The sequence below is a fragment of the Sorghum bicolor genome, chromosome 5, assembly GCF_000003195.3.
Source record: "Sorghum bicolor cultivar BTx623 chromosome 5, Sorghum_bicolor_NCBIv3, whole genome shotgun sequence".
Lineage (NCBI taxonomy): Eukaryota > Viridiplantae > Streptophyta > Magnoliopsida > Poales > Poaceae > Sorghum > Sorghum bicolor.
Genome location: NC_012874.2, coordinates 1072223 through 1086368, shown reverse-complemented (window position 1 = coordinate 1086368; position 14146 = coordinate 1072223). Strand labels below are relative to the sequence as shown.

Here is a 14146-nt window from a genome sequence, read left to right as displayed (position 1 = left end):
TTTTGTAAGTATCTTATAATTTTTTGATAATAAGATTCTCTATTTTTCGCCTATACCTTGTCATACACAGCACTCGGCAAAACTCCTGCAATGGATGCTCTTGGCGACAACCAAGACAAACACGGTGACACGTCACTCAGATATTGTACAGCGCTCAGAACAACAGTCATGACAAAAAAGAAAACTTTATTACAAACTTTACATACAAAGTTTACAATAAATACCCTGACGGGCAGATACTAGTCTATTCCTACAGACTACTTTATTGGCCTAGCTGCTCGGGCTGATCACCCGCCTGGCCCTGCTGCCCGGACGAAGGGGTCGGGGCCACCGGCGCCTGGCTGGTCGAGACCGCAGGCGTCGACCGCCCATCTCCAGCAACGGACGCGCCCGACAACTCCCTGGCCGACCTATCTGAGCTCGGCTGGTCTGGAGGAGTGGCCGTTCCGCACAGGTTGACGTCGCCGATCACTGTCGACGACAAGTCCAGCAGACTACCCCGAAGTTCGTCCGCTTCCTGTGGGCCGACTTCCTTCGGGTACCCCTTCTCCAGCCTGCTCAAGTCGACCAGGGGGTAGTGGGCGCGTACCATGCTGAGGACGTGCGCGCCGGCAAACTCCCCGGCGTCCTTCACAAACTGCTGGAGCCAGTCCCACGCCCGTTGCGCCTTCTCGACCGGGGTCAACGGCGGCACGCGGGGCTGGCTCTCCGGGAGCTCGGGACTGATCAGGTCCAGGACCGGGGACACTCCCTTCCAGATCCTGCAACAGTTGACCTTCCAGGAGTCCCGGTCCTTGACCAGCTCATCCAGGTGTTTTTTGGCGTTCACCTTGAGCACTGCAAACGAAACGAAACGTTATTTTCGGCATACCAGACAAGCAAAGGGGCAGGTAGCAACCAACAAGGCGGCACCCATTACCAGCTAACTCCCGGTCTTTTCTACCCAGTTCCTCTTCCGCTCGCCGCCCGGACTCCTGAGCACCGGCGAGCTGTTGGCTGAGCTGCTCCTTCTCTTGTTGGAGGCTCGCCACCTCCTCCTCCAAGTCTGCGTGAATATCAAACTGGTCAGCGAAGCAAACTATGCAAGTACGCGAAACTGCTCGGAGCGTGTGACTAACCTTCCTGCAGCCGGTACTGGTCGGCCAGACGACGAGCAAGGTCGAGACGACGCTCCTTTTCGGCGCTCATCTCGACCACCTTCTCTCCGACCTTCGCCCGCAACCGGTCTACCTCCGCGGCAAGGGCCTTGTTCTCGGCCATGACGCCTTCTATCTGGTCAAAGCACCGTTTCCGGTACTTCGCCGTTTTCATAACGTCCTACAAAGCAAGCATATAACAATGCGCAGAAGGCAAGGCAAAAGAATGCGCGGCAGCTCAAAACGCCGCTTACCTTGACTTCGTCGACAAGGCGCTTGGCCGCGCGCTCCACCCTGGCGGCCTCTTCGGACTCGGCAAGCTCCTCATGACCGATAAAGTGATCCCCGCGTTGGCGCCACACATACACGTGTTGGCGGCCATCACGGGGACGACCCTCGATCTCTTCTACCTCGTCGTCGGAGGCCGCCCTGGTTTCCTCCTCCTGGGCTGCGTCACCCCCGGTGGTGGTCCCAGGCGTCACCGTCCCTTGGACCAGACCTGGGGAGCCCGCAGCCGGAGTGGCTCCTGCTCGGGGCGGCGGGGGGACTTCACTCCCCCCGGCAGGAGGAGCGGTCGGAGACCTTCCCTTCTCCGAGGAGTCAGTTGGGGGAGCGTCCCCAGCCCTGGTCGGGCTGCTTGTTGTAGTCGGCGCCGCGCTCGGGAGCTCCTCGGTGATCCCAGGCGCGACTGCAGCAGTCGGCTGTTCTGTGGTCTGGGGGGCCGCATCCCCAGAACCGCGGGCAGGCTCGCCCGTTCCCTGGCCGGCAGTTTGGCCAGGGTCGACATCCGATGCCGCACTACAGGAACAAAAGTTAAAAAAAAAAGGAGTCCAAAATACGTAAGTTGAACACTTACAGGTCTGACCGGCGATGGGTCGCGGTGAACCTCCTCCTCGCCCGGCCGGTCGGCGCCTGTGCCCCCACCTCGGCAACTTGCGGGGCAGCTGCGCCGCTGGCCACTCGATCAGTGGCGACCGGTGCAGCGTCTGGGCGGCCCCGAGGCCGTCGGACCAACGACGGCGCAGCCTCCTCGTCGTCGTCGTCGTCGTCGACGATCCGCACGAGCCGACGACGCTTCGGCGCTTGGCTGCTCTCCGCCGGTAGGTCTGCCGGCAGCTCCGGCGTCGGCAGGGGATCCACCGGCAATGGCCTTTTCCCCGCCACCCTCTCCTCGGAGGTTGGGACGGGGCGGGCTCGGCCTTCCTCTGGCGGGACCTCTCCCACAGGATCTTCCATCCCCGGTGCCAGTGATACGTACACTACGCACCGGTCGACATCACCGACCTGCAAAAGTAACAGAGATGAGCCAACTACAGGCGACATACGAATGATCAAACGAAGTCTGCTACATACCTTTGGTGCTGGTCGTCCTAACTTGAAGGCTTGCACCCGACCACTGCTACGGGTGAAGCCCCCATCCGCGAAGTTAAACAGCTCGTTTAGCAGCTGTTGTACCTCCGCCTTCTCCAGGATCTCCGACCGCATCCTAGTCGGGTCTGTGCTTCCGGCATACTCATACGCCGAGTGCACCCTCTTCTGGCAGGGCATCACCCGGCGGCAAATGAAGTTGCCGACCACGCTAAGCCCATCCAGGCGCGACCAGTCGATCAGCTTCATCAGATCCGCCACTTGACCGTCGAACTCTGGGCGGTCAGTCCAGCTCGCCCTCTTCTCGGGAACGTACCCCACGTCGCAGAACGTGGAGCTGCCCGGTTCCTCCCTGACGTAGAACCACTTCCTGTACCATTCGGTCAAGGAGGTGTTCCATGGGCAGTGCAGGTAGCGATTCTTCATCCCATCACGGAGGTTGAGGTATACTCCACCTGCAACCTTGGAGCCTCCAACTGCTCCCTTCTTCCTCAGACAGAAAAGATACCGGAAAAGATCAAAGTGCGGCTCTATGCCAACATAGGCCTCGCACAGATGGATGAAGGTGGAAATAAGGAGAATTGAGTTCGGGTGCAGATTGCAAAGCCCGATCTCATAGTACAAAAGAAGACCTTGAAGAAAAGGATGGACAGGAACACCAAAACCTCTCTTAACGAAGTCTTCAAAAACGACGACCTCACCGGCGCGAGGATCGGGGTAGCTCTCCCCCTCTGGTGCCCTCCAGCCGCCGAGCTCTGCGTCGTGCAGCAGCCCCATATCGACGAGGTCACCAAGAGATTTTGTGGTGCTGCGAGACTTCTTCCATTCCTTGGCCATCAGGTCGGCCCTCTTCCTGGAGTCGCTCTTCGCCATTAGAGGTGCGAATGTGGGCCGGAGTTAGGAAGATGCAGGTGATTGGAGAAGATGAGAACGGAAGGTTTGAAGGCAATGGCAGGAGAAGCGGTACAGGCGGTCCTATTAGGCCCTTATAAACCAGCGACCCCACCTCTCCCACTTCCTGTAATCTCGGGAAGTGGGCAGGCCATGCGGCGGACGCGGCGTTTCGGTTTACAATGATTATAGACAATTAATGCGGCGGAGTTTTCGTACCAATTGATGGTTTCCTTTTCTCAAACCACGCAAAGAGCGGTTGTACAGTTGCCAGGCACAGCTTTTCATGCATCCGTCTGACATATCGTCAGGAGACCCCGTCACGTCAACTTTAAATTTGAAAGACCTTTTCAAAAGTAAGAAGACACATACGCCAGTGAGTCAGCAATCCGGGGACTGCACCGATCACCGAGCACTCGACGCTCGGGGACTGGTTGCCCAGTCTATCAGCTCGGAAATTCAAGGACTGCACCGACCACCGAGCACTCGACGCTCGGGGACTGGTCGCCCAGTTTATCAGCTCGGAAATTCAAGGACTGCACCGACCACCGAGCACTCGACGCTCGGGGACTGGTCGCCCAGTCTATCAACTCAGAACTTCAAGGACTGCACCGACCACCGAGCACTCGACGCTCGGGGACTGGTCGCCCAGTTTATCAGCTCGGAAATTCAAGGACTGCACCGACCACCGAGCACTCGACGCTCGGGGACTGGTCGCCCAGTTTATCAGCTCGGAAATTCAAGGACTGCACCGACCACCGAGCACTCGACGCTCGGGGACTGGTCGCCCAGTTTATCAGCTCGGAACTTCAAAGACTTCACCGACCACCGAGCACTCGACGCTCGGGGACTGATTGCCCAGTCTATCAACTCAGAACTTCAAGGACTGCACCGACCACCGAGCACTCGACGCTCGGGGACTGGTCGCTCAGTCTATCAGCTCAAAGCTTTAAAGCATGCTTAGGAAACTGAGCACTCGATGCTCGGGGACTGGTCGATTGGTCTTTTCGATTGCAGACGAGCATGACATGCTCAGGGACTGGTCGATTAGTCTTTTCGATCGCAGACGAGCATGACATGCCCGGGGACTGGTAAATTTAATTTTTTAGACCTTGCTACAAGGCACATACTTCGCCTTCCAGCAAGCTCGGGGACTACATCGGTACGATGCATCTAGCGATGCATCTCAGTCTCAAAACTACTTTGGGGAATTTTCCTTTGACCCTGGCACCACGTGCCTACGCCACCTACTACCAGGCTCGGGGACTAAGTGGGCACACTTCACCTAGCGGTGAATTTGCTTGCTTTTTTGATACTTCTACCTTTCAAAAAGGCAAAGTGGGCACACTTCACTAGGAAAGAAATTTTTTTTAGAGCACCATGCATTCTTCGAACAACCTGCTTCTTCGATGTCAACGTTGATCAACTGTCTTTCGAGTTGGACAAGGAACCGTTGCAACTGCTTGGGCGATTTCCCCGCTTATTGAAGACGACAAGCCTCGCTGATCGAAGAAGCTCAAGACGGCGTGTTGCATCACAATACATGGCGCTCGGGGACTAGCTGTGGGGGTATAAACCCCTATACCCTTACGGCTAGACTTCAGCCAGGAAGCTTGGCCCCCTACGAGACGAGTTCAAGGCTCGATCCGACAAGCCGAGTTTCGCGCAAGGAAACAAGACGTGGAGATCAAGCAGGATTCTAGTCGGTTAGAATAGGAATTGATATCGAATTATCTATGGCAATTGTAACCGGCTAGGATTAGTTGCTAGATCTGTAACCCTGCCCTCCAGACTATATAAGGAGGGGCAAGGGGACCCCCTAGGACAGATTATCTCTCAACACAATCCAATACAACCAGACGCAGGACGTAGGTATTACGCCAACTCGGCGGCCGAACCTGGATAAAAAGCTTGTCCGTGTCTTGCGTCACCATCGAGTTCGTAGTTTGCGCACCGTCTACCGATAAACTACTACCGTGGGTATACCCCAAGGTAGACTGCCGACTAGCTTTCGTCGACAAGACCAAGGAGTCCTTCCTTGATCGTGTGGAGGTTTCTGCTCGGAGGATCGTCGGGAAGATCTCGGAGAAGGAATATCTTCAGTGGAGGTCTGCGCTCGGGACGATGCCCCGCTTCAACCGTGTTTTTGAGGAATTGGGGATCGAGTATGAGGATTATGTTATTCCTCCGGATGTGTTGCTTGGATTGGAGAAGAAGAAGGATTCTTCCAAGGCTGTTGCTTTGGCGGAGTCGAAGCAGAGGAAAGGGGGCGGCGCAGTCAAGCAACTTGCGAAGAAGCGCAAGGCGGGTGTTGTGCTGGAGACTCCTGTGGAGTCTTCCTCCGCGCGATCTTCTGCTGCCGAGTCGAACTCGGTGGCTTCTACTCTTGCGGAGATCGCCGCTGCTGGCGGAGGTCCTGAGGCTCAAGCTTCCCGTGCGGCCTCGTCTGTGCGGGCGCCTTTTGCGTCTCTTCTTGGTGAGGATTCCTCCGACGCGGAGGCCCCTAGGGGGAGTCCTGCACGGGAGGCGAGTCCTGCACGGCAGGCGAGTCCTGCACGTGGGGTATCTGCTGGAGGAGGTTCCCCGCCTAAGGAGGTTTAGGTGGAGTCCAGCGACGAAGCGGAGTCCGCCTCTGTTCGGAGGATCAGGAGGGCGGAGGCTCCCCTTCGTCCGGCTGGTGACGGTATTAATTCGTTGTACATGGGTAATGATTTTTTGTTGATTATTTGTTTTTCTGCAAATTTTGATTGACTTGGTCTCATGTTTTTTGTTTATCTTTCAGCGGATGTTTTTGCTGGGTTGGCTACCGCGGAGGAGATGGTTAAAGGCGCCAGCGTTGCGCAGGAAGGACTTGCCGTTCCTCCGCGGCGTGAGCCTGCGCCTTCTGCGTTGGCCAACAGGCCTTCGCCTGCTGATGTACTTGGCCCCGGTAAGTTTCTTATTTTTTGTTCTATCCATTGGTTTGTTTTTTGGTATTTTATTCTAAGGTTGATTGTGGTTTTGCGCAGGTGCTTCTGATCCTTCGATCACAGGTTGGACCGGTGCATTGCGCGAGGTTCATTCCTTGGTCGGAGGTTCGTTGTCTGACCTCCGCCAAAGGTTTTATGGTTCTTACGATGTTTTTTCTTACTTGTTTTTGTTTTACAGATCGTTTTCGTCAGAAGCTCCGCGGCATGGACTTTGACACGCTCCTCCGCGTGCAATATGAGCACCATAGCCTTGTATGTTTGTGAAGTGTTGTATTTTCCTTCGTCGTTTTTTATTCGGAGGCTTCATGTGTGTTGTTCTTGGGCAGGGTCATCACATGGCTGCTGCCTTGGAGGAGCGTTGCTCCCGAGAGGTCATTTGCCGTGATGAAGCAATTGAGGCTCTTAAAAAGGAAAATGAAACTTTGGAGGCTGAGAAGACTCGCCTGTCGGAGGAAGTTAAGGGATTTGCTTCTATTCGGCAGGCGGTTGAGGTGCTAAGGAAGGAGAATGAAGAGTTTAAGCTTGCGTCGGAGGTTATTAAGAAGGAGAAGGAGGAGGCTGAAGCTGCTGCGGCTGTCCTTCGCGAGAGTGCTTCCCAGCATGAACGGACGAAGGACCTGGCTGTGCAGCGCGCTGAGAAGGCCGAAGACGTTGCTGACCGGCTGCGCAAGGAGTTGGATGCTGAGAGGACGTCTGCTGCTGCGTTGCAGTCCCGTCTGCAGAAGGCGGAGGTGGAGGCTGCGGCTGTTGTTGGGCTCTACACCCACTCGCTGGCGCAGTTCGGAGGTAGCACCTCTGCTCCTCCGCCCAGCGGCGACGTTGGGGCTAGCCTCGCGTGGTTGAAGTCCCATATCCGCATGCTCCCTGACTTTGTCGGAGGAGCTGTTGATTTTGGGGCTTTGGCTGCGGTTAGCTCCTTCGCTCGGCTCTTGCGGCGCGGAGGTTGCTCCCACGCCGAGGGGGTTGATAAGGCGGAGTTTGCCACGGCGGAGGACGTTGGCGAGGGCACCCCCGGCCTGCGCAAATCTGTCCGGAACTTTATCAGTTCGTTCTGGATTAGGTTTGGGCGGGCTGAGGCGAAGAAGATGGCGGAGGCTCGTCGCGCTGAGGTATTGTTGATTTGTTTGTTTTTTTTTCTTTTTGTATTTTGCTTTGCTGCTTTGCAATGTTACTTAAGATGGGTATTTTGTAGGAGATTGCGAAGAAGAAGGCTAAGGTTGACAAGGCCGGTCCTTCGCGTCCACCAAGCGAGGCGCGTCCTCCGACCCAGGCTGAAGCGGAGGCTCGTGATGCTGGTGCCAAAGCTCCGGAGGGATCTCGTGCCAAGGTTTCAGAGCTGCCCGAGACTTCTGCTCCTCCTCCGCCTCAGGTGTGAGGCTTTTTAGTTTTTAGGTTTTTCTTAGTCTTTTTTGCGTCCAAGCATGTGACGCTTTTTGTAAATAAGGCCGGAGGTTTTGCTTATTTTGTACAAACTTTTGAGGATGTAATATATTAAGTTGTTTTCAGATAAGCCTTTGTTTTACACTTTGATCCTGCGCAGGTCTCTGGCGGAGGACCTGCGCAGGATCATTTCATTACTCCCCTTTCGATTTTTTACAAAGGGATTTATGTTTCTGGCGAATTGTGGGAGTACTGGCGAGTTGCCTTCCCTAACATGAGATTGGTGGATATGTTCGAGTTTGTTGGATATGATATTGATGGCGAAGGATCTGGATTTATCCAGTCGCTTGCGCGCCGAGGTTCATGGCCTCCGGCTTAGGTGGTGGTTTTTGTTTTGTTTCTACCTTGCCGTAGGCTATTTGTGTTTTTCTTCTTTTTTTTTATGACTTGGTTTGATGTGTTTATGCAGCCGCCATATCCTATCCTTCGCATCTTTGGTGAGAAGGATAGGGTACGCTGGGTGTCGGAGGTTTCCGAGGATTTTGCTGAGCCTTTTCTCCATGGATATCCGGAGGTTCGAAAGCTTCGTACTACGTTTTGGTTTTATCCTTCGTAATACGTTTTGGTTTTGAAGTTGTTATTTTGTGCGCAGGTTGTGAGGTCTGCTCCGTTGGAAGATCTTCCTTCGAATTTTGTCGAAGGAAGTTACGTTACCCCGGTGACGTTCAAGCGTGGAGATCTGTATGCGAGGGGTTATCTAGTTGATTGGTGGCGCCATAAGTATCCTACGCGTAGTATTGATGACTTAGTTGATTTCCTTGTTCGTGATTACTGCGATGATCTTAGGCTTTTTCCAGATTCGTATGTTAGAATTGTGTGAGGGTCTTAGAACCTTCGACGTTTTACGGTCGGAGGATGTTTCTCGTTTTTTGTTGTAAGCTTCTGTTATGTACATTGTATATGGTTAATAAAGATCAGACATTTTTACCACATGGTCTCAGCTACCTATAACCTTCGACTTTTTATGGGTCGAAGGATGATTTTATTCTTTCCTTGTAAACGTTGTTTTGTAATGATTTCTTCATCAATAATAAAGTTTTTAAGTTTGCTACAACCTTCGATCTCATTTTTATTACAACCTTCGCGCTACAGCATTTATATATTGCAACGTCACGGTGGTGTTGATCCTAAGGATCTTTGTGTTGTTGTGGCTTGCTTGTTCTTGATGCTTGATGTTGCGAAGGTGTTGTTGATTTTTTCTTGCGCGGAGGATCGCCGCTTCTTGGCCTTAGAACCTTCGACTTTTTTGGCGCGAAGGATCCTTCGCTGAATTGTGCTATTTTTTTCCTTTGCTCGACTCCCGTGGAGTGTTGTCGAGGAGAACCTTCGGCTATCTGAGTCGGAGGTTCTGAAGGGACGTTACGAGACTTCGTGCGATACCCTTCAGAGACCTCTGAGTCTGACTTCCATTGTTTCTGTTGTGGCTGTACACGACTTTGTGGTCGATGTTCATCACAACGCCGGAGTTCTAGTATTACGAAGCTTCGTGCGATACAAACTTTTGTTGGTGTTGTGAGGCTAACTCCTGCTTCCATGGTGGCCTAGGATTTTTGCTTTTTGACTGCTAGGTTTGCACTCGATGCTCGGGTCTTTGTATACTGATCCTGATTGAGGGTGGGGGTAGGGTGAGCCTGGTTTTATAGGCTTTCATGCATTTATTTTATGTACTCTGTTAGGTTAAAATTTATTATCGGGTTATTGATGGTTGTTGTGGTAGTTGGTTTTGCTGTATCTGACCGAGGGTTATTGTAGTTATGTTTTATTTTCGCACTTTGTTTGTTGGGGGTCTGCTTAGAGTAGTAGGATACCTTCAACCTTATTTTGGTGAAGGTTATGCGAATTTTGTTGAGGTCTGTCCTGTGAATGTTAAACCTCCGCTGTCTTTTGGCGAAAATAATATAGTTCCTGATGCCTGATTCTCCTCAGGTCTTTGTCAGGTTTGAAGGTTTTGCTCCTTCTGGCCATGTTGTGATGCCTGAGAAGGACAGGACTTTTTCACTTTTTGGTCATGTTATCCTTGTTGCCCGGCTCTTGGCTAGGTCTTTTGCTAAGGATTTGGTGTTTTTTCACCTTTGAGGACGTTCCGAGCTTTCTGAGCTTTTTGGATGAAAGCTGCGGAGGGTCCTTGTGATCACGTGATGTTTTGTCGAATGCTACAGCCTCGTTGCTGGCTGTTTTTCGACTTTTTGGGCTTTGGTTCTGGGGTGGATTCCTCTTTATATTTCAGAGGTTTTTACATAGGTTCTGCCTCGTTAAAAACCTCACCTCCTGGTAGGAGTACCCCTGTGAGGAAAAGAGTGCAGACCTTGAAATGCGAAAAAGTAGAGAAAAAGAAAACAAGCGTATTTAGGGATGTGGATGCCGCCGCTTATTTTGCAGGGGTCATCCTTACACTCAAATGTAAAATCTACGTAGATTGTCGACGTTCCACGTGTGGGTGGAGGTTCTTCCTTCGAGGTCTTTCAGGTAGAAGGATCCCGACCTTCCCGCTTGTATTGCTGTATAAGGTCCTTCCCACTTGGATTGCAATTTACCAGCGTTTGGGTGATCTCCTTTTTTCCTGAGCACCAGGTCCCCATTTTGTATGTCTTTTCGTACTACCTTGCGGTCTCTCCAATTCTTGGTTTCTTGTTGATACCTGGTAATGTTCTCCACTGCCTCAAGTCTTATTGATTCTAAGGTTTCCTTGTAGTACTCTTCATCTTCAGCCAACTGCTGCTTCATGGAACGCAGGCTTTGGTGTTTGATTTCTTCGGGCAACATTGCCTCTTCCCCATACAAGAGCTTGAATGGAGTGAACCCAGTTGTTCTTGAAACTGTTGTGTTATGTGACCATACAACTCTTGGTAGTTCTTCAACCCATTTCCCCTTGCGTAGGTTGAGTAAGGTCTTGGAGATTGCGGAGAATATTGTTCTGTTTGCTCTCTCTACGGCCCCGTTTGACTCTGGGTGATAAACAGATGCGAAAGCAATTTTGGTTCCTATGTGATGGCAGAATTCCTTTAAACTGTCTGAATCAAACTGCTTCCCGTTGTCAACTGTGAGCAAGCGTGGGACTCCGAATCTGCAGACTATGTTCTGCCAGAAAAATTTCCTGATTGTTTCAGAGGTTATGGTTGCCAGTGGCTTAGCTTCGATCCATCTTGTGAAGTATTCGATGGCCACGACTGCGAATTTGTTTCCCCCCTGGGCAGTTGGCATTGGTCCTACCAGGTCCATTCCCCATCTCTGCAACGGCCATGATGCTGGTATGAGCTGAGTTAGTGCTGAAGGTCCTGACTGAATTGGTGAGAAGGTTTGGCAGGCTTTGCATGTCTTCACTATTTCTTCAGCATCTTTAATGTGAGTTGGCCAGTAGAAGCCTTGTCTTAGTGCTTTAGCAGACAACGCGCGAGGTCCAATGTGAGACCCGCACATCCCTGAGTGTATCTCTTGTAGGAGTTCTCTGCCCTCGCTTTGTGATATGCATCTCAGCAAAGGTTGGACTACGCCTTTTTTGTACAGGATCCCGTCAATGGAGGTGTAATTCCTTGCTCTTGCCTCCATCCTCTTGGCTGTTGCTTCGTCATCTACAGCTGTCTCGCCTTTGAGGCAATCAGCTATTGCCTGCCTCCAATCTTCGCTTTCTGTCAGCAGGACTGAGCGAAAGGCTTTTGGCAACGATTCGGTTGCGGGTGTTGCAACAATCTGGTGGAAGGTTCCTTCTGGCAAGGGGGTGTTGTTGGCTGCTGCTTTCGCTAGCTCGTCTGCTTCGTAGTTTTCGGCTCTTGGAATGTACTGCAGAGTGAATCCCTTGAACCTTCTCTCCAGGCCTCTTACGACGGCCAGATACCTTGCCAGCTCTGGGTTGTGTGCTAGGTATTCCTTCTCCACTTGCCCTGCCACCACCTGGGAGTCTGTTTTGATGAGTAGGGTTTTTGCTCCCGAAGCCTTAGCTTTGTTCAGCCCGAGGATGAGACCTTCATACTCGGCTATGTTGTTTGTTGCTTTGAATTCGAGTCGTATAGCAAACTTTAGTTTGAGTCCAGATGGTGCAATTAGGACGGCTGCTGCTCCTGCTCCCGCTTGGCCCCAGGCGCCATCTGTATACAGCGTCCACGGCTGATCGATTACCTTCTCCTCGTTTTTGTTCGAAGGTGTCCAATCTGCCATGAAGTCAGCCAGGGCTTGAGATTTGATGGAGGTTCTGGGGACATAGGTGATATCAAACTGTGATAGTTCGGCCGCCCATTTTCCTATACGTCCGGAAGCCTCTTTGTTCCTAAGGATATCACCCAGTGGCTGTGAAGTGGGCACTTTAATCTCATGGCTTTGGAAGTAATGCTTGAGCTTCCTTGATGCACACAGGACCGCGTACGCGATTTTTTCTATCTCCGTGTAGTTTAGCTTTGCTCCTGATAGAGCTTCAGATACGTAGTAAACGGGTCTTTGCACCGTTCCCTTACTGTTGCTTGTCTCGTGCACCAGGACACCGCTGACAGCGTGATCGGAGGCAGCCACATACAGTAGTAGTGGGGTGTCCGGCTCAGGCACTGTCACCACCAGGTTGGTTGCAATGTAATTTTTGAGATGCCTGAAGGCCTCTGATTGTTCCGGACCCCATTCTGTTTTACCTTCTCCTCTCAACACTTTGAAGAATGGGAGGCTCCGTTCTGCCGATCTTGAGATGAATCTGTTGAGGGCTGCTATTCGGCCAGTCAGCCTTTGCACTTCTTTCTTGTTTGAAGGTTCTGCCATTGACATGATTGCTTTTGTTTTGTCTGGGTTAGCTCTAATTCCTTCAGAGCTCATGATATATCCCAGCATTTTTCCCTTGCTGACCCCGAACACACACTTCTCCGGGTTAAGTTTCAGCCCGGCAGATCTAAGATTGACGAAGGTTTCCTGCAGGTCCTTGATATGATCTTCCTTGCGCTTGCTCATGACGACAACATCGTCGACGTAGGCTATGATGTTTCTCTGTAGCTGACTTCCTAGAACCTTCCCCATCATTCTGGAGAAGGTTGCTCCAGCGTTTTTGAGACCTTCTGGCATTCTGGTGTAGCAATACGTGCCGAATGGGGTTGTGAAGCTTGCCTTTCCTTCGTCTTCTTTTTTGAGCCAAATTTGGTGGTAACCAGAGAAACAGTCCAGTAGTGAGAATCTCTGACAACCAGCTGCTTTGTCCACAGAGGTATCTATCCTTGGCAAGGGGAAGGAGTCTTTGACACAAGCCTTGTTGAGATCCGTAAAATCTATGCACATTCTCATTTTGCCATTTTTCTTGGGGACCAAGACCACATTTGCCAACCATTCCGGGTATATGACTTCTCTGATGACCTTTGCGTCCAGGAGTCTTTGTACCTCTGCCTTCGCGGCTAAGGTTCTTTCTTCAGACATTTTTCTCTGTCTCTGCTTCTTCGGCCTCATCCTCGGATCAATGTCCAGCGAATGCTCTATTATGTCTCTGCTGACTCCTTGTAGGTCAGCGGCACTCCAAGCGAAGATATCTTGGTTCTTTTGCAACACGTCTAGCAATTCGAGTTCCTCCTCTCTACCAAGGGTGGCGGAGATGGTGACCTTCTTATCTGGAACAGCTTCCTGCAGAGGGACACATTTCGTTTCCTCCTGATCAGCCAGGTCTGTTTTCCCCCTTGGCATGTCTGGTGGCTGGGAAGCTTCATGCTGCGTAGAGTCTACGGAGTTTATGTTCCGGAAGGACTTGTAGATTGCTTTCTCTATGTTCCTTGCCTCCTTTTGACTTCCGTGAACCGTTATCACTCCGTGCAGAGCCAGGATTTTCATGCACAGGTATCCCATATGAGCGGCCGCATTGAACTTGTTCAAGAATCCTCGCCCGAATATGGCATTATATGGGTAGTGCAAGTCTACCACATCGAAGGTGACGTACTCTGTTCTTGCGTTCTCCGTTGTGCCGAAGGATACGGGCAAGGCGACCTTCCCCAGAGCATGTATCTGCTTTCCTCCGAACCCGATCAAAGGTGACTCCGAAGGTTGGAGTTGGCTTCTACTGAGCTTCATTTGGTCAAAGGTTCCAGCAAATATTATGTCTGCGGAACTCCCTGAATCCACTAAGATCCTGCTTACTCCCCAACCCGCAACATTTGTTGTTATGACCAAGGCGTCTGTGTGAGGGTAGCTTTCCAATCTTAGATCTTCCTCGGTGAAGGTTATTGGGGTTCTGGACCAATCAGTGCATCTCACTGGCCCTTGAACTGCAACGTTGTTGACGAGCCGGAGGTGATCCTTCTTCTGCTTCTTTGTCTGGAACTCCATTGAGGACCCCCCAGCTATTGGTAAGATCATTCCAATCGTGGGCAGGGGTGTATGAGGGCCGATCTG

The 14146-nt window shown here is 51.8% G+C and overlaps 1 protein-coding gene across 1 annotated transcript; it reads left to right on the top strand.

Annotated features, from left to right (window-relative positions):
- Positions 5520-7823, top strand: LOC110435622. The gene is made up of 6 exons (XM_021461364.1): positions 5520-5973; positions 6178-6324; positions 6404-6469; positions 6543-6616; positions 6691-7473; positions 7557-7823. The coding sequence occupies exons 1-6, from the start codon at positions 5520-5522 to the stop codon at positions 7737-7739; spliced, it is 1707 nt and encodes a 568-aa protein (XP_021317039.1). The 3' UTR covers positions 7740-7823.

Excerpts from the sequence above, each read along its gene's own strand:
- LOC110435622 (XM_021461364.1), top strand. The coding sequence starts at position 5,520 with ATGCCCCGCTTCAACCGTGTTTTTGAGGAATTGGGGATCGAGTATGAG. Across the intron at positions 6,470-6,542 it reads GGTTCATTCCTTGGTCGGAG|ATCGTTTTCGTCAGAAGCTC; the intron begins GTTCGTTGTCTG and ends TTTGTTTTACAG. Across the intron at positions 7,474-7,556 it reads CGGAGGCTCGTCGCGCTGAG|GAGATTGCGAAGAAGAAGGC; the intron begins GTATTGTTGATT and ends GGTATTTTGTAG.